This window comes from Rhinatrema bivittatum, chromosome 2 (assembly GCF_901001135.1).
Source record: "Rhinatrema bivittatum chromosome 2, aRhiBiv1.1, whole genome shotgun sequence".
NCBI lineage: Eukaryota > Metazoa > Chordata > Amphibia > Gymnophiona > Rhinatrematidae > Rhinatrema > Rhinatrema bivittatum.
This window is the reverse complement of record NC_042616.1, coordinates 594,504,928-594,525,237: the sequence shown is the minus strand read 5'-3', so window position 1 is coordinate 594,525,237 and position 20,310 is coordinate 594,504,928. Positions and strand designations below refer to the sequence as shown.

Sequence of the window (20,310 nt, the reverse complement as noted above, 5' to 3'; positions counted from 1 at the left end):
CCACTTGGGAGATGGGGGAGCGGGGTGGAAGTTGCTGGAAATGCAGCCGGTAACCCTGGCGGATAGGACCCAGAGGTCAGATGTGATCGAGATCCATTGATTTGTGAAAAGCTGGAGACAGGGTCCCACAGGGAAGGATGGTTCATACACCCTCGTCGCCAGACAAAATCCCGTGGTGGGGGTTCTGTGGCAGAGCTGTGGGCGCTCTAGGTGGCTTAGGATGCCTCTGTCTGGCCTTGGGAACAGGCCTCTGAGCCCTGGCCCTCTGTGAGGGCCGGTAATACTTATGAGGCTGATAGAAAGGTCATCTCTGATACTGTCTTGAGGGCTTCCTGGTAGGCTGCGTGTAGGAAGTGCTAGCCAACAATTGCTGAAGGGTTTCTTGGTAATCCTTCAGCTGAGCTACCGCCTCCTTAATTCTGTTCCCAAACAGGTTCTCACCTGTACAAGGCAAGTTGGTGAGCCGGTCCTGTACATCAGGGCGCAAGTTGGAGGCTCATAGACAAGACATCTGACAGGCGCTAATGCCCACTGCAGCGGATCTAATGGCTGTCTCGAAGACATCATAAATTGAGCGGACTTCATGTTTATCACACTTCAGGCCCTGCTGGACGATAGCCAAAAAGCCTCCTGGAATTGAGGCAGATGCTCACTGAACTCCAGGGCCTGCTTCCACAGATTCCAAGAATATTGCCCCATGTAAAGCTGGCAGCAAGCTATACGGACCATGAGCATGACGCCGTGAAATACTTGGTGTCCCAATGCATCAAGGGCTTTATGTTTGCACCCTGGCGAAGCCAAGGCATGAGTACGAACCCTCTTAGCCTTTTTCATGGCTGACCACCACAACCGATTGGTGGGGGGAGTTGATGGCGATCGAACCCAGTCAATGGCTGGAGTAGGTATACCGTATCAGTCTTTCTATTAATCAGCAGCAGCAAGATGGGATGTTCCTACAGGCGGGTTACCAGTTCCTTGAAAATGTCATGAACTGGTATCACTGCCACCTCCTTCGAGGCATCCATGAATTGTAGGATCTCAAGCATTTTGTGCCTGGAGTCCTGCTCTGTCAGTAACTGGAAGGGCATCGACTTGGCCATGGCCTTGATGAACCCCTCAAAGGAGAGGTCCCTCAGTGGGAGAAGGTTCAGAAGGCAGATCCTCCGATTCCTCGGAGGAGGAGGATACAGACGCCTTACCCTCCCAGGAATCGTAGGGGGCCTCACCCTCGCTGTGACCCTCCGGGGATGCAGGGGGGCCGAAGACCCATCGGTGTGCATGGCCTGTGCCCCCAAAGGCACAGAGAGGCACCGGAGGGCCTCACGCCCACAAGGGATCCGCTGGTGCCAACGGGATTGGGGGTACCAAAGGAATTGGTGGAATCAACCCAAAGGGCCCTGGATGAGCCAGACTGAGGTCGCACTGCATGTCTCTGGCCCACCATCGCGCCTGATGGCCCTTCCTTCTCAGAGGAGTCGCTCACTGGTATGGGGGCCAGTAGCACCCAGAGGCTTGTTGGGGGTCTTGGGGCACCTGAGTCGGCTGCACAGGTAGGACACCGAGCAGCATATCAAGCTGCTCCAGCAAGGGTGTGAGCACCGGTGGAGCAGGCTCTTGAGGTGGAGGCGGTACCCAGGGAACCGGAGGCTCGAGGCCCTGCAGGGCCTGGCCGACCGCCAGTCACACATGCCTCTCTAGCTCCTCCTCAAAAACCTGCGAGGATAAAATGGGCTGAGGAGAAGCTGGCGAGATTAGTGCATCCCTGGCTGAAGGGGAACAAAGCTCTGCACCTGTACAGGCTGCCTGGAGGCCTCGTTGGTGTCGGAGGGAATGGCCTCATCCGCCCTTGACAGCTTCGTGGGAGGCACAGAGGCCGATGCCTTCTCATGGTCTAGTTTGGAGGAAGATGATTAATCGATGCTGGTGCTTTTTGGACCTTTTGACAATCACCACAGTCCTTGCCTGATGTAGAGGAACCTGATCGGGAACAGGACAACAGGGACAGCCATCGGTCCCCTGCCCCGAGCTCGGGACTCAGTAGGGTGGGGCAGGAGAACCCGATGGACCAGGGCCAAGGGTTCCTTGGCAAGCGGGGTGGAGGTTCCCGATGCTGAGGACGGCTCTGATTGCTTGGACCAGAGGAGTTTCTCCATTTTGTCGAGACGGGCCCTACGACCCTTAGGGGTCATCTGGGCACAGAGGTCGCATACATGGACATCACGGGAAGCCCCCAGGCAGAGGACACAGACCTCTTGGGGGTCCATGATGGACATAGTCTGAGGGCACTGGCGGAAGCCAGTTGACGCCACAGGAAAAGAAGAGTGTGATGCGCAGTTGATGGTTGGCAGGTTGATGATTGGAATGCTGTCTGTGATCGACCATGATGACCTGAAAACTTACCGACAGAGGCAAAGAAGGGTGAGGGATCCTATGCGACATGTGGAAGGCCAAGAAAATCACTTTGCAGTAGCAAATTATCAAAAAGAAGAAGTGCGAGCTCCAAAACCATGAGGAGACAGCTCCACGGAAAAAAAAAAGAGGCTAAAGAGGGACCCTACATGGACGCGTGGTTAGTAGCTGATGATGTTGCTCATGTGAGGACTACCATCTTGCTTTTCCTTGGAGAAACTATATTCCAGAATTTATTAGAAAATAAAGTAAATAAAAATAAAAGTAGTTTGGTTGGATGTGTGTCTATATCCCCCACCTCCTTCTTGTACTTCTGCAGCAATCCTGAAATTTAAAGCTTTGATATAACAAACTACTTTCAAAAAGCATACACCAAGTGAATTGGTCACACCTGTGTTAAATGGTACTGTAACATGATGATAGGATAAGTTTAGCAGTTCCTGTTTGTTCTCCCTGCCGGATACGGCATTTCAAACAGACAACCATAAACACCAATAAGCTATCAAAAGTACTCCAGGACAAAGTTGTGGAAAGGCACAGATCGGGGACGAATATAAAAGAATTGCAAAGTCCTTGAATCTCTCTTGGATCACGGTCAAGACCATTAAGTGGAAGGTGTATGACACCAAGACCCTGCCTAGATCAGATCTCTCCAAACTAGATGACCAAGTAAGACGCTGACTGATTAGGGAGGTAATCATGAAGCCAATGGCAACTTTAAAAGAGCTACAGGCTTCAATGGCAGAGACCAGTCAAAGTGTGCAGGGACAATATCCAAACACTCAACAAATTTGGCCTGTATGATAAGAAGTCAATACTGAAAAAAACCTACAACCGTCTGTCATGCAGAAGGTGATCTCTTGTCCCAGTTTCAGCTTTCTTGCAAAGAGCCAAAAGCACAAAACCAAAGCAACACTGGCGTAGACAAGGAACAAAAAGGTCAATGTCCTGGAGTGGCCTAGTCAGAGCCCCAGCCTCAATCCAATCAAAAATCTTTGGCATGATTTGAAGATTGCTGTCAATTAATGCTTCCCAAGGAGATTGACAGAGCTTGAACAGTTTTAGAAAGAAGAATGGTCCAATACTGACAAATTTAAGTGTGGAAAATTGGTGGAGACCTATCTACAGACTCACAGTTTAATTGCTGCTAAGGATGCTTCTACCAAGCACTGACTCGAGGGGGTGGAGACTTATTCAACTGGATTTCAGTTTTGGTGGTTGGATATGTACCGTATTTTTCGCTCCATAAGACGCACCTGACCATAAGACGCACCTAGGATTCAGAGGGGTAAAATTAAAAAAAAAAAAATTGTGCTAAACCGGCTCTGTGTCTGGGCGTCTTATGGAGCAAATTAGGGGAGTGCATAGCTTTTTTTTTTCCTCCCCATTTTGTTTTCAAGTCTGGGGAGGGTCATTTCGGTCCACTCCCCAGATCAGAAAACTTTTCTTTCTCTGGGAACCCCTCCCCCCCAAAAAAAACACCCCATCCCAACCCTTTAAATTAACAACCCCCCACCCTCCTGACCCCCCCAAGACCTGCCAAACGTCCCTGGTGGTCCAGCGGGGGTCCAGGAGCGGTCCGGGAACGATCTCCTGAGCGTGGGCCGTCGGCTGCCAGTAATCAAAATGGCGCCGACGGCCCTTTGCCCTCACTATGTCACTGGGACCGACCAATAGCAGCGGTCGGTCCCAGTGACATAGTGAGGGCAAAGGGCCGTCGGCGCCATTTTGATTACTGGCAGCCGACGGCCCACGCCCTGGAGATCGTTCCCGGACCGCTCCTGGACCCCCGCTGGACCACCAGGGACGTTTGGCAGGTCTTGGGGGGGTCAGGAGGGTGGGGGGTTGCGGTAAACTAAGTCGGCAGGTCTTGGGGGAGTCGGGGGGGGGGGGGTGTGTGTGTTAGATTTTTGTTTGTTTTTTTTTATATTCGCTCCATAAGACGCACATACATTTTCCCCCCACTTTTGGGGGAAAAAAAGTGCGTCTTATGGAGCGAAAAATACGGTATATGCTTTGTACCCCCCCAAAAAACTCAGTTTTGGCCCTTAAAGGCCAAATAATGCATCAGACTTGGATGTATGTAAATGTATGACAACAAAATCTGAAATGTTCAAGGTGTAGACTTTCTATAGCCATTGTATATACTTAAAGAAAATTGGTAAAGGAATTTCACCTAAAAAGAAGCTCTGAGTTAATTCTGTCTATTAATACCTGACAAAATGTGGGTCACAATGTCATCTTATCCAAGACATATATAAATCTACATACGCATGATAAAAATAATTATTTTGATTTACAACTGCAATTGAAATACACAAGTTGCACTATAGCCATCAGTCTTCTCCAGTCTCCCCTCCCACTAGCTACATGCAATCCTGAAGCATAGTTTTATTAATAAATACAGAGGCTTGTAGAATTTATGAGAAATATTTCTGGTAGTAAAGTGATATATTTTGTCGCACTCTTCCAGGGGCACTCTCAGGGCTGGGGAATTAGACTTGTTTACAATCAGCAGGAAAGATTTACAAACTGAATCTACAGAGATTAAAAGCTTTGAGATCCATATTCAAAAGTCATTTAGACTGATAATGTAATAGTTTTCCATCTAAATGGCTTACTCAGCTATATTTAGCCCTTATCTGGCTCTAAATTCTAGCTGGGTAACTAGAATTTAGCCAGATAAAAAAGGGGCATTTCAGGGGAGGGGGAGAGATATCCATCTAACCTAGCCAAATATTGGGTATATCTGGCTAGGTTATCTGGATAACTTTAGATCTGCATCAGAGCAGGCCTAAATTTAAGCAGCCTCGTGTGGCTGGACAATGCATTACTAAGTAGTGCTGACATTTACTAAAGAAAAAATAAGTTGTCCCATCCCCCCCCCCCTTCTGCCCCCCCCCCCCCCCAGCATAAGTCAATTTATACATTGTATCCTAAACCTCCGGCCTCTAAACCTTTTTAAATTGGACAGATTTGCCCTGTTCTGGAAGCCAGGCCCCCATCCTGATGTTACCTTTAAAAGTAGTTCAGACTGCCTCCCCCCGCCTCTAGGATAAAGTGTGGCTCCCACACCACATCCCCATCCCTGCCGATACCTTTTTTCTTCATCGCTGGGAGCAAGGGACCCTCTGCCCCCATGCTACTCTGACAGAGGCAGCGCTGAAAGCGTAAGTTTACACTTATCCATGGACTGGTCTACTGAATACAGACCTCTGATCTCAAAACTTTTTCAGGGAATGGATCAGGACAGCAGGCCTTTCCACATTTTAAATGACGGTTTATGTTTTGAATCTCTCTTTCAGCTTACCTGTTGTCTGCTCTACACGCCTCTATATTGTCAGGGCACAGATTCCAGAGTCTCGTCAACTCCTCACTGTAAAACAAACACAAAACACTGCCAATTCAACTCTGAATTGAAGCACTGCCCTAGTCATTCCTCGAGTGACCCTCAGACAGATGCACCCCAAACACCTCACAACATGGGACAGACAGAATACAATTCAGATAAAAACAATGAGGAACATAAGCAAGGAATCAATTAAAAAAACCCAAAAAACACGGCAAAAAAACCTTTTATCCATACCAGGGAACTAATCTTAACAGGCATATATTTGGTATAAGCAATTCCCAGATGTAAATGGCATTTATTAAATAGAGAATAAATATGACGGGACCCATGGAAAGGAAATGCAAGAGGGGTACAATCACTTGTGCTCCAGCAGGCAGCCTTATCACTGTCCTGCAAGGACCTGACAAAGGAGAGCTGCTGCATAAAACCTCACAGCAAAAAACATGTGAGCAGGTAAAGATGGTAAGTTCCAGCTGCTCTGCTACTTTCCTTTCCTGCCACAGGACCTCAGATCTTACTTGTTCTCTGGCTCTAATTCTCCTTCCCCATCACTAAAGATCCTCAGTGCTCATCTCATATTTTCTTGGAATCTAATACTGTTCCCACCACCTGAGTGTGAAATACTCCGAGTCTATCCCCTCCAGCCTCTTATGACACCCTATAGCAGGGGTCAGGAACCTTTTTGGCTGAGAGAGCCATGAACGCCACATATTTTAAAATTAATTCCGTGAGAGCCATACTAACTACAACCCCCCACCCTCCTGACTCCAAGACCTACCAAATTCATTTACTACAACCCCCTACTCTCCTGACGCCCCCAAGACCTCCAAAATTAATTTACTACAACCCCCACCCTCTTGACCCCCCCCCCCCAAGACCTGCCAAAAGTCCCTGGTGGTCCAGCGGGGGTCCGGGAGTGATCTCCTGGACTTGGGCTGTCGGCTGCCAGTAGTCAAAATGGCGCAGACAGCCCTTTGCCCTCACTATGTCACTGGGGTCGACCAATGGCGGCGGTAGCCCCTGTGACATAGTAAGGGCAAAGGGCCGTCGATGCCATTTTTATTATTGGCAGCCGACGGCCCTTTGCCCTTACTATGTCACAGGGGCTACTGCCGCCATTGGTCAACCCCAGTGACATTGTGAGGGCAAAGGGCCGTCGGCGCCATTTTGACTACTGGCAGCCGACAGCCCAAGTCCAGGAGATTGCTCCCGGACCGCTCCTGGACCCCCGCTGGACCACCAGGGACTTTTGGCAGGTCTTGGGGGGGGTCAGGAGGGTGGGGGTTGTAGTAAATTAATTTTGGAGGTCTTGGGGGGCTTCAGGAGGGTGGGGGATTTTGTTAGATTTTTACTTTTTTATTAAAGATTTGTCTGCGAGCCAGATGCAACCATCAAAAGAGCCATATATGGCTCCCGAGCCATAGGTTCCTGACCCCTGCCCTATAGTAAGATCTTCCTTCCCATTAAAAAAATGCCTTTTGTGCATTATTTGTACTCTGAAGACATCTTGTGTGTATGTTTGGTATTCCAGCCTTTTTTTTTTGGGGCCTAAATGCTTAAAAGTTCTTCCCTCTACTTCTGAAATATGGGATTCCTGTAATGCAAGTGGCTACTAAAATGGTCAGTGGTCATATAGGGATAGACAAAGATCTAAACATGTATACCATAGAGGAAAAGGCAAGATTTGGGACATTCAAATATCTCAGAGGTTGCCATTGACAGGAAGTTAGCCTTTTTCAATGGAAAGGAGGCTCTAGAACGAGGGCTCATGAGATGACGTAGACTCAGGAGTAATCTTAGGAAATAATTTTTTACACAGGGAAGTGGTGGAGACAAAAACAGCACCTGAATTCAGGGATAATGACAGGAGATCTCTAAGGAAGTGAGGATAATAATAATGCTAAATTAGTTGGACAGATGGGCAGACTGGATGGGCTTTTTCTGCCATCATGTTTCTAAATGTGGCAAATCTACAGAATAGTTGAGGCCCTCCTTCCCTTATGTAAACAAGGAAAACAAGACAGCAGTGAGCATTTTACCCCTTCACCTTTACTGGTTTTCTTCACGCAATTTGATAAAGTTGTCTTGACTGAGGAGAGTAAGGTATATCTTGCACGAATGTGTGATGAGGGAGACCTTGTGCTTCGATGCACTGGTCAAAAAGTGGAACATACAACCCAACACACCAGGGAATCCTACAGCTATTAACACTAATTATTAATATGACCTTATATCATCAATAAGTTTTCATGCGACAGCCAGAATACTCACTAACACCAAAAAACGGGACCACATCACCCCTATCCTCCAATATCTACACTGGCTACCGATAAAATTTAGGATACAATTTAAATCACTCATGATGATTCACAAGGCTCTGCACAACATCTCCCCCCTCAACCTATCCTTCCAAATACAGCAACACATTTCCAAAAGACCAATCAGAAGGGCATACCAGAACATGCTTCACACCCAACCGGCGAGAACCTCCCTGAGGAAACGAGCCCTGTCCACTGCAGGTCCCCCTCTTTGGAACCTACTCCCACCGGACCTCCGCCAAGAACCGTGCCTTCTGACATTCAAAAAGAAGCTAAAGACTTGGCTATTCACCCAAGCTTTCCCTGAGAGCTAAAAACCGGTTGAAGCGATAGACAATATACTTACCTCTGTATTATGTTTTCGAGTTTGAAACCCAGTTACATCTAATCGAGTTTACGAATGTCTCCCTAAAAGTTTTTCCTGTTTTAATGTATTCCGCCCCTGAGGCGACTTTTACTGTATCCCGTTTACTGTATCCTGTTTTAATGTATTCCGCCCCTGAGGCGACTGTTCAGTTCCTTGTAAACCGGTGCGATATGTATGCTATACAGGAACATCGGTATATAAAATTTAAAAATAAATAAATAAATAAATGAAGTTTATTATTCCATTCCCAAACACATACACATTTTATTATATGACATTTAACAAGTACATACAATATTTTAAATACATAATTTTATAGCAGCATTAAACCAAACAATACACATATACTAATACATAGCACCCATCATCATAAACATATATCATCACATTATATATTATAATAGATTTAATATGCACATAGTCCTGACATATCCTGAATACTAATAACCCATAGCCACAACCCTAACCCCCTAATAACACAATCACATTCACATCTTAAAACTACATTCCCCATAAAAATATCACAATACTCTTTATAATGATCTTATCAGTATCATCTAGTAATATATTTCAATTAATTAACACAACACTCCCAATGCATTGCTGTGTTAATTGATTGAAATATATTACTGATGTGTTATTATGAGTGAATGTGATTATGTGTTATTAGGGGTTAGGGTTGTGGCTATGGGTTATTAGTATTCAGGACATGTCCGGACTATGTGCATATTAAATCTATTATAATATATAATGTGATGATATATGTTTATGATGATGGGTGCTATGTATTAGTATATGTGTATTGTTGGGTTTAATGCTGCTATAAAATTATGTATTTAAAATATTGTATGTACTTGATGTTAAATGTCATATAATAAAATGTGTATGTGTTTGAGAATGGAATAATAAACTTCATGAAAACTTATTGATGATATAAGGTCATATTAATAATTAGTGTTAATACCTGTAGGATTCCCTAGTGTGTTGGGTTGTATGTTTATTGAGGGGATCTACGAGTTCTCCTTGAGTTATTGTGCCAAAAAGTGGAACAATCTGATGAGAATGTGGGATGCCTGGGTATTGGAAGAGAATTGACTCTAGTTTGAGGTCACATCTCCAGAAGGACTGTTCAGAAAGAGGCTATTAAAATGGTTCAGTCATCAATTAAACTCTGGAATTTGTTGCCAGAGGATATGGTTAGTGCAGTTAGTATAGCTGTGTTTAAAAAAGGATTGGATAAGTTCTTGGAGGAGAAGTCCATTACCTGCTATTAAGTTCACTTAGAGAATAGCCACTGCCATTAGCAATGGTAACATGGAATAGACTTAGCTTTTGGGTACTTGCCAGGTTCTTATGGCCTGGATTGGCCACATGGAAACAGGATGCTGGGCTCGATGGACCCTTGGGTCTGACCCAGTATGGCATATTCTTATATTCTTATAAGGAATACTAGAGGAGAGATGAGTTAGTGTAAAAACCTAGTAATAGGATCAAGTGTTGTCCTTACAGCCTCTCTTCTGGACAGAAAGATAAGGGGAAACCATAAAAGCATCTAAAACAGGATGGGAAAATTCAAAAGCATATCTGTCCTGAAAGAACTCCAGGATCCACTGATTTGAGGTATTCTGAACTCACCTCTGACAGACGACTGCTTATCATCTAAACCAGCCTCTGGGCCTTCAAAACTTCAATGGGAAACATGGAAGGAGCCAGATGATCCAAAGATTCCATCTTTTCTTCCCTTTTTGGAGACCTCCCTTGCTTATACCTCCTAGAATTTCTAAACTTACTGTGAACTGGTATTGGATGAAACGATCATTTGGACTTATCCTCTGGGAGTCTAGGTCAGGGCTTCCCAAACTGAGTGGGCACCCCAAATGGGGTCACAAGTAACTCAAATGTCAGCATTAGTAATGGAAGTCAGCATGAGGCCTTTGCTTTACAAAGCCCTTCACAAGGAGGGATCAGGGCTGCTGTAGGCCCTATGAACTTGTACTAGCTCACAGGCTCTTTTTTTTTTTTAATTAGTCATGATGCTGCCACTTGCAGATCAGTCGGGCTTGGGACCAGCCATGGGGGAAGGAGATTGCCTCTGCTCCTCTCTTCAGCCACCACTGAATCTACCCAAGAGTAAAATGTTGCTTGCCCTCTATGCCTACCAGTTGTCATTCACCTTTGGTCCAGGATGTTGCCACTGACCCTGGCCAGGGGGATGTTTGGAGAAAGGGCTGTTTGAAGGGATTGATAAGAAACAGGAGAGGTTTCAGGGTTCAATAAAGTGAAGAGGGTTTGGCTGCGGAGGGGAGGAATGACAGAAGAGGTAGACAGTAAGAGGGGATAAGCTGGGTAGAATGTAAGATCAGGCGATGCTGGGAGGTAAGAAGGGATGAGGATGAGAGAGGATTAACTGCAGGATATAAAAAAAAAGAGGGGCTAGGGGGAGAGAAAGGATCAGTTCCGGGGATGCAAAATAGTTTGGATGCCCTGGGGAGGTGAGAGGAGGTTGAGAGAGGGGATATGCTGGGGGAAGGATGTCCTCTAGAGCAGATGGAAGTAGAAAGAATTAGCTGGAGTGCAGGGAGGGTGAGAAGCAGTGATTGATGGAGGGGGACTGCACCTCTGTCTTTGGTGTATTGGATGACATCCATTTACAGTTTTAAGTGCGGGGAATGCTCCCTAGTTGTCAGTATAATTACAATGCTTGTATTTAGATGCAATGTTTTTAAGAGCCCAGATTGCAGAACACCGTATTTTAATATTTTGTATAATGTAGAGATTACTTACCTGATAATCTCGTTTTCCTTAGTGTATGCAGACTGACTCAAAACAAGTGGGTATAGTGTGCTCGTGCTAGCAGTTGGAGACGGATCTGACGTCAGCACGGGGTACATATACCCCCACAGGAAGTGCAGCAACTCAGTAATCTTCCTTGCAAAAGCTTTATGGATATATGTGTGACTGACCGATCAATTAAATGAACAGGATTACCCTGACCGATTGATAGTAGCTGGAGACCGCCAGTGTTCTCAACCGGAAGGCGTCGACACCCAGCAGGGTGGATGCCCTATATAAGAAAGCATGGCTTACCGTGAGTCGGTACATCCCCATGTATACCGGCAGCCGGGCGGGATGCTGAGTCCATCTGCATACACTAAGGAAAACGAGATTATCAGGTAAGTAATCTCTACATTTCCTAGCGTGTAGCAGATGGACTCAAAACAAGTGGGATGTACAAAAGCTACTCCCGGACTGGGTGGGAGGCTGCCCGAGGTCCGTTTAGGATTGCCCTCGCAAATGCTGTGTCCTCCCTGGCCTGGACGTCCAGACGATAGAATCTGAAGAAGGAATGGAAGGAGGACCACGTTGCCGCTTTACATATCTCTGCCGGCGACAGCATCCTAGTTTCTGCCCAGGAGGCTGCCTGCGCTCTGGTAGAGTGAGCCTTGACCCGTAGAGGTGATGGTTTTCCCGCTTCTACGTAGGCCGCCTTGATAACTTCTTTGATCCAGCGGGCGATGGTTGCCCGTGAGGCCGCTTCCCCTTGCTTCTTCCCGCTGTGAAGGACGAACAGGTGGTCCTTCTTTCGTACTGCTTCCGACATGTCCAGGTATCTGGACAGCAGCCTGCCGATGTCGAGATGGCGCAGTATTCGACCTTCTTCCGACTTCTTCAAACCTTCCGTGGTTGGCAAGGATATGGTTTGGTTAAGGTGGAAGTGTGAGACTACTTTGGGTAAGAAGGAAGGAACCGTGCGAAGATGGATAGCTTCTGGAGTGATTCTGAGAAACGGATCACGGCAGGACAGCGCTTGTAGCTCTGAGATGCGGCGTGCTGAGCATACAGCCAGCAGGAACACCAAGGTTAACAAACGGAGGGACAGGCCTCGAAGGGGCCTGAAGGTGGGTCCCGCTAGAAATTCCAAAACTAGGTTGAGGTTCCACAGGGGCACTGGCCACTTCAGTGGCGGGTGAATGTGTTTGACTCCTTTCAGGAAACGTGAAATGTCTGGGTGTGTGGCAATGCTGTTGCCTTCACTCCTGGGACCGTAGCAGGATAGCGCTGCCACCTGAACCTTGATGGAATTGAGGGACAGACCCTTCAGAAGTCCATCTTGCAGGAAATCCAAAATGATAGGGATTTTAGTGGCATGTGGATTGGCGCTGTGAGTGTCGCACCAGGCTTCAAATACCCTCCAGATCCTTAAATATGTTAGTGATGTGGAGAATTTGCGTGCTCGGAGGAGTGTATTACCGGCCCCGAGTATCCCCTTTTCTTCAGTCTAGCCCTCTCAATGGCCAGACCGTAAGAGAGAATTCAGCTGGATTCTCGTGGAGGATGTGACCTTGCCGCAGCAGGTCCCTGTGTGGAGGCAGGGGTAGTGGATTCCCTGCCAACAGTCTTCTCATGTCTGCGTACCAGGGTCTTCTTGGCCAGTCCGGGGCCACTAGAAGAACTAGGCCTCTGTGCTGCTGAATCTTGTGTACAATGGCGCCCAGCGAGGAAACGCATATAGCAGGATCCCTTGAGGCCATGGTTGTACTAGAGTGTCGATCCTGTGGGAGAGAGGATCTCGTCTGCAACTGAAGTATCTGGGTACTTGAGCGTTGGACCTGTCCGCTAGTAGGTCCATGCCCGGAGTCCCCCACTGATCCACAATCATCTGGAAAGCTGTGGGCGACAGCTGCCATTCCCCCGGGTTTAGGCTTTCTCTGCTGAGGAAGTCTGCCGTGGTGTTGTCCTTTCCGGCGATGTGGACGGCGGAGATGTCCTGAAGATTCGCCTCCGCCCAAGCCATCAGGGGGGCTATTTCTAAGGATACCTGTCTGCTTCTGGTTCCGCCCTGTCGGTTGATGTATGCCACCGTGGTGGCGTTGTCCGACATCACTCTGACTGCTCTGTTTCGAAGTCTGTGGGCAAATTGCAGGCAGACTAACCTGACCGCCCGTGCCTCTAGTCGGTTGATGTTCCACCCCGACTCTTCTCTGTTCCACCGCCCCTGGGCGGTTAGCTCTTCGCAGTGTGCTCCCCAGCCGCTCTGGCTGGCATCTGTAGTGAGCAGGGTCCAGGTTGGGGAGGACATCCTTGACCCCCGGCTCATGTGGCCGGGCTGCAGCCACCACCGTAACTGATTCCGTACTCTGGCCGGTAGAGGTAGATGCACGGTGTAGTTCTGTAATCGTGAGCTCCACAGAGATAGGAGGGCGCGTTGTAATGGTCTCATATGAGCCCGTGCCCATGGTACCACTTCCAGAGTGGAGGCCATTAGGCCGAGGACCTGTAGGTAATCCCAAGCTGTGGGCCGGGTGGTGCTCAGCAGATTCTGCAAACGATTCCGGAGTTTTGATCTCCTCTTGGAGGTCAGGCTGACCTTGTCTTCCTGGGTGTCGAATCGGACTCCTAGGTATTCCAGCGACTGCGAAGGCTGTAGGTAACTCTTGTTTGTGTTGACTACCCATCCTAGGCTTTCCAGAAGAGATATAATTCTGTTGGTTGCCCGGAGGCTCTCCTCCGGTGACTTTGCCCTGATCAGCCAATCGTCTAGGTAGGAATGGTCGAGAATTCCTTCCTTCCTCTGAGTGACGCCGCCACCATTACAATTACCTTGGTAAAGGTCCGCGGCACGGTGGCTAACCTGAAGGGTAAAGCCCGGAACTGGAAGTGTTGTTTCAGGACTTTGAAGCGTAAGTAGCGCTGGTGATCCCGATGGATTGGGATATGCAAGTAGGCCTCTGACAGATCCAGGGATGTGAGATACTCCCCTGGCTGTATTACGCTTCGGACTGACCGCAGAGTTTCCATGCGAAATCCTGGGACCCGTAAGTGCCGGTTGACTGACTTGAGGTCCAGGACGGGTCTGAAGGTGCCCCCCCTTCTTGGGTACGATGAAATAAATGGAGTAATGCCCAGAATTTATCTCCCATGCAGGCACTGGGATTATGGCTTTTAGGGACAAGAGCCTCCACAAGGTAGCTTCCATTGCCGCCCTCTTGAGGGGTGACACGGAGATTCCACAAACTTGTCCGGAGGGAGATGAAGTAAATCCAGGTAATACCCTTCTCGGATGATGGCGAGGACCCACTGGTCCGAAGTAATCTCGACCCATATGCGGTAGAATAGGGTTAGCCTGCCCCCTATGGCTTCCTCCCCCAGATGGGTCGGCTGATTCTCATTGTGGGGTGCGGCCGGGACCCAAACCCGAGCCGGTTCCCCTCTTGTTAGACCAGGAACCAGTCCTTTCGGACCAGGCACGAGAACGAGGTGGTTGTAGCTAGTCCTGTAGGGGTTGAAGCGTTGAGAGCTTCTACCTCTGGATGGCCTAGGAAAAGGGCGCTGGTTCCTCCTTGACTTGTCTTCTGGTAGACGGGGTAATGGAGATTGTCTTCTGGTAGACGGGGTAATGGAGATTGTTAGCCAGTTTCTCGAGGTCGCTGCCGAACAGGAGGGATCCCTTAAAGGGCATTCTTGTAAGGCACGTCTTGGAGGAGGAGTCGGCCGACCAATTTCGTAGCCAGAGCTGTCTCCTGGCTGCCACTGAGGACGACACTCCCTTGGCTGCCGTACGGACTAGGTCGGAGGCAGTGTCAGTGAGGAACGAGAGGGCTGATTCCATTTCTTCTCCTGGGGTGTTGTTCCTGGCTTGTGATAAACAGGACCGCATCACCACGGTGCAGCAGGTCGCAATTCGTAGGGACATGGCTGCCACCTCAAAGGCTTGTTTCAGAATGGCGTCCAAGCGCCGGTCATGTGCATCCTTGAGTGCCGCCCCTCCCTCCACTGGAATGGTGGTGCGCTTCACAATTGCGCAAACTATGGCGTCTATCTTGGGGCACGCCAGCAGCTCCTTGGTTGCCGGGTCCAGGGGGTACATGCTAGACAAGGCCCGACCCCCTTTGAATGAGGCCTCCGGCGCATTCCACTCCAGATCGATTAGCTGCTGTGCTGCTTGTAGGAGGGGAAAATGGTGAGCCGTTTGACGCAGGCCCTCTAGCAGGGGGTTCATTCTAGGTTCCCCTGGAGTGCCTTGGCCCGGGATAGCCAGCTCCGACAGGCATTGAGAGACCAGGTCTGGGAGATCCTCCTTAAGAAAGAAGTGTCTCATGGTTCGATACGGCTCTATCCCCGAGGGAAGTTCTCCCTCCTCGGGGAGCTCGCCTTCTTCCTCAGAGTAATCTGAGTCCCCATAAGTGGGGCTTCCGGGTGGCGTGTGGCCGTGCCTAGGTCTTAAGGGTCCAGGGGCAGGGTCATCCGGTACGTACGGGTCCGTTCGGGGATCAGACTGCATCTTGACAAAGGCGTGAATCCCCTTGAATAATTCCACCCAGGAGAGCGAAGCAGGTTCTAGCCTTAGGGTCACCAGGTCTCTAGGTTGTTCCCTGAGGAACTGGCAATTAATCTGGGCTGGGACCGGCCCTGGCCTGGAACTCCCAGGGCCTCCTCACATTGGGCACATAGGGAGTCTGCTTCCTCGCTCTGTGTGGCTCTGAGGTGGCATGCTGAGCAGAGGCCTAGAGCTCTCATGCCTGATTCTGGAGGTGCCTGCTCTGCGGTCGCATGGGCTCTCATACGCTCCATCGTGTCTTGTAATATGCGCGAAGACGTGCGCCTATTAAGTGCGCCTATGAACGTGCGCCTAACATACGCGCCCGTTGCCTGTGCGCTTAGTCTGTCTGAACGCTAGATCGAGGCGGTGAACCAGGGCAGATGGCGACGGCGAGCATGCAGGCAAAATGGCGACCTCCTTGGCGGGCTACCACGTAGGCAGACCCCGCTAATCCTCGTTCTTCGGAGACCAGCAAAGTAAAGATGTACGCCTTACCTGATCTTCGGCGCTTCCCGGCTGCGACCCGGGCGGTCTCTGGCTGCGGGGGGAGAGGGTGATTACCGTCACCGCCGCGCTCGAGGAAGTGCACCCGCTGCCTCTAGGCCGCGCCCGAACTCGTCTCGCTCGGGGGCCAAGTCCTCACCGCGAACGGATCGGGACCCAGGCTGCCTCTATGCCGCGCCCGAGCCCTTCTCACTCGGGGGCTAGGTTCCTGCCGCGATTCAGCCACCGGACCGAGGCACCTACCTCCGAGGGACCATGGAAATCACCTCGGGAAACTCAACTGGGGGAGGGACCCGAGGGTATCACCGCAGGAGTGCGGGGCTCGTCTTCAGGTAGAAGTCTTCTATGAATTTAGAATTTGGAAAAACGCTCAGCGAGTGTGAGGGAGCTCCAAACTGCTTTGGAGACGGAAATTACTGAGCTTCTGCACTTCCTGCAGGGGTATATGTACTACGTGCTGACGTCAGATCCGTCTCCAACTGCTAGCACGAGCACACTATACCCATTTGTTCTGAGTCCATCTGCTACACGCTAGGAAAATGTTGGTAAAACTATAGATTGGTTCAGGTGGAATTCCGTGACTACTTTTGGGAGGAATTTAGGATGAGTACGGAGGACCACCATGTCATGCAGGAACTTTGTAAAAGGTTCATATGTGACGAGTGCTTGTAGTTCACTGACTCTCCTAGCTGATGTAATGGCAATGAGGAATACAGTTTTCCATGTAAGAAATTTCAGGTCACAGGTGTCTATGGGTTCAAATGGGGAACGCATGAGCCTGGCTAATACTACATTCAGGTCCCATTGTATGCTAGGGGAATGTAGTGGAGGTTTTAGGTGCATCAAACCTCTCATAAACTTACTTATGAGGGGTTGTGAAGAGATAGAAGTGTCTCCTAGCTTATTATGGTAAGCTGAGATTGCACTCAAATGGACTCTTACAGATGAGGTCTTAAGACCAGAGTCTGAAAGATGGTATAGGTAGTCTAGTAGTGAGGTAGTGGGGCAAGTGAAAGGATCTATAGATTTCTGAGTGCACCACAAAGTAAACCGTTTCCATTTGTAGGAATAATTCTTTCTAGTGGAAGGTTTACGTGACGCTATCAGCACTTGAGATATAGTGGTTGGAAGGTTGAGTGGTTGTAAGATCAAGCTTTCAACATCCATGCTGTCAGGGACAGGGATTGAAGGTTGGGATGGCGCAACTGACCCTGTTCCTGAGTTATGAGATTGGGAGCTACTCCCAGGTGAATGGGATCCCTGACTGAAAGATCTAGCAGTGTGGGAAACCATACCTGTCGAGGCCAGTATGAGGCTATGAGTATCATGGTCCCTTTGTCCTGTTGTAGCTTCACTAGAGTTTTGGTTATGAGTGGTATCGGTGGATATGCATATAACAGGCCTGAGTTCCAATGGCGAGCAAAGGCATCCTTTGGTAGGCTGTTCTCCTGCCAGAGCACAGAACAGTAATTGTTCACTTTGCAGTTCAGGTGAGATGCAAAACGGTCTATTGTTGGTTGACCCCAGCGTTGAAAGATCTTGGTTGCTATCGCGGGATCCAAGGACCACTCGTGTGGTTGGAACTGACGGCTTAGGCGATCGGCCACTATGTTGTGGATGCCCGCTAGGTAAGTGGCCCGTAGAAGAATTGAATGTGCTAGGGCCCAATCCCAAATCTGAGCTGCTTCTTGACAAAGGAGATAGGAACCTGTCCCTCCTTGTTTGTTTGTCCGTTTGGATCAGAACAGTCTTTTGTGAAAGGCAGTCCTTGAACGCATGTAGCGCATAACGTATAGCTCGAAGCTCTAGGAAGTTTATTTGAAAAGAGGCCTCGAGTTTTGTCCACGTCCCTTGTGTCTTTAGATGACCAATGTGTGCTCCCCAGCCTAAGGTGGACGCATCTGTAGTTAATGTCACTTGTGGAACTGGTTGCTGAAAAGGTAGACCTTTGAGCAAGTTGTTCATGGATGTCCACCAGAGGAGGGAGGAACGCAGTTCCTGTGTTATTTGAATAGGAGTGGACAATGGTTGAATGGCTTGAATCCACTGAGTTTTGAGTGTCCATTGCATTAGTCGCATGGTCAGTCTGGCCATGGGAGTGACGTGAACTGTGGAGGCCATGTGACAGAGTAGGGTGAGGCACTGATGAGCTGTAACTTGAGATTGAGTCCGGAAAGAGTGTGCCAGGAGAATGAGTGTTTGAGCCCAGTCTCTTGGAAGAAAAGCCTTTGCTATGGTTGTGTTTAGATCTGCACCTATGAATTGCAACAGGTGAGATGGTGTGAATTTGGATTTCTGGTAGTTGATGAGAAATCCCAAGGAGTGAAGCAAGTTGACTGTGAGCTTGAGGGAATTGAGAGCTCCTTTTTGTGTCTGACTTTTTATGAGCCAATCGTCTAGATAGGGGAATACATGCACCTTTTGTTTGTGGAGATGTGCCACCCCTACTGCCAGGCACTTTGTGAATACCTGAGGTGCTGAGGCTAGGCCGAATGGAAGCACTCTGTATTGAAAATGTTGTCCTTCTACCAGAAGTCACAGGTATTTTCGGTGAGGAGGAAAAATGGGAATGTGAGCGTATGTGTCTTGAAGATCCAGAGAGCAGAGCCAATCTCCTCTTTGAAGAAGAGGTAGCATGGTGCCTAATGATACCATCCTGAATTTTTCTTTCCTGAGAAATTTGTTGAGATTTCTGAGGTCTAGGATGGGACGAAGGCCTCCGGTTTTCTTTGGAATGAGGAAATAACGGGAGTAGAATCCTCTGCCCTGCTGAGGCCTGGGAACTGGTTCTATGGCCCTGGCTCTCAGAAGGGTGGATAATTCTGCTTTTAGAATTTTTGAGTGTTGGTTCACTGTCCAAGATGGGATTAGTGGAGTTTCTTTTGGTACAGTGAGAAAATCCAATTGGTACCCTTGAGCTATGATGGAAAGTACCCATTGGTCTGTGGTTATGGAGGTCCATGTGTGATGAAAAAAGGTTATGCGACCTCCCACTGGTAATTCTGGAAGTGGATTTTGAAAGGGGGTTCTGCTCTCTGGTTGTATTTCAAAAACCTGAGGTAGATGCAGTCTGGACAGGTGGTTGAGGCCTAGCAGGCCTTTGCAGAGACTGAGGGCGCTGAGTTGGACGAGCTTGTCTTGGTCGGCTTGTTGGATGGTAGTATCGTCGTTGACGGTAGTAAGGCCTCCTAACTTCCCTTCTAGGAGGTCTTCTAGAAGGTGGTTGTGACTCCTGAGGAATCAGTGATAGTTGCTTGAGAGTTTCAGTGTAGTCCTTTATGGTGGCCACTGCTTCTTTGACCTTGTCCCCAAATAGGTTTTCACCCAAGCAAGGAAGGTCGGCTAATCTCTCTTGAACTTCTGGCCTTAACCAGACCATATCCGGATGACACCCAATCGAAATGATTTCAAAAAGATGATTAAAACCTTCTTATTTAACGATGCGTACAATTACAGTACCTGCACCTAAATCAACACCTTAAACTCTCTCATACTCCTTTGTTTCCGCTATTATTAGGTATTACTTTGCTCTACTATGTATGTAAATTTTGGTTATACTAAATATGTAAACTCTGTTTTATTGTGTATGTAAATTTGTAAACCGCTTAGACAGACACGTAAGTGATCCCATGTGTGGTATATAAAAAACTTTCAAATAAATAAATAAACAAACAAAAACTCAGAAGATTTCAGCCAAGCCCATCTACAAGCCGTGATTCCTGAGGCTGACAATCGAGAAGCAATCTCGAAGCTGTCATATGTAGCTCTTACTTCGTGCTTGCCTGCTTCTAGGCCTTTATGCACGAGTTGTGAGAATGCTTCCTGAAATTGTTCTGGAAGATCCTGGGTAAGGCCTTCTACCTGTTTCCAGAGGTTGCGTTGATATTGGTTCATGAATAACTGATAAGAATTTATTCTTGAGACCAACATTGCACCCTGAAAGATCTTTCTGCCTAAACTGTCCAGGAATCGATTGTCCTTTCCTGGTGGTGTGGAAGTATGTGTCTTGAGCCTTTTAGTTTTTTTCTGGGCTGACTCA

General features: G+C 48.3%; 1 protein-coding gene across 2 annotated transcripts in view; it reads right to left on the bottom strand.

The window, feature by feature from the left end:
• THOC1 (THO complex 1) overlaps positions 1-20,310 on the bottom strand; it is a 191,480-nt gene that overhangs the window by 29,454 nt on the left and 141,716 nt on the right. For both annotated transcript variants that reach the window (XR_003854773.1, XM_029591099.1), the window contains exon 17: positions 5,720-5,785. Coding sequence is in view for 1 of the 2 variants with exons in the window: in XM_029591099.1 (XP_029446959.1) it covers positions 5,720-5,785 (66 nt within the window). In the remaining variant the exon portion in view is untranslated. The remainder of the gene's footprint in view (positions 1-5,719; positions 5,786-20,310) is intronic.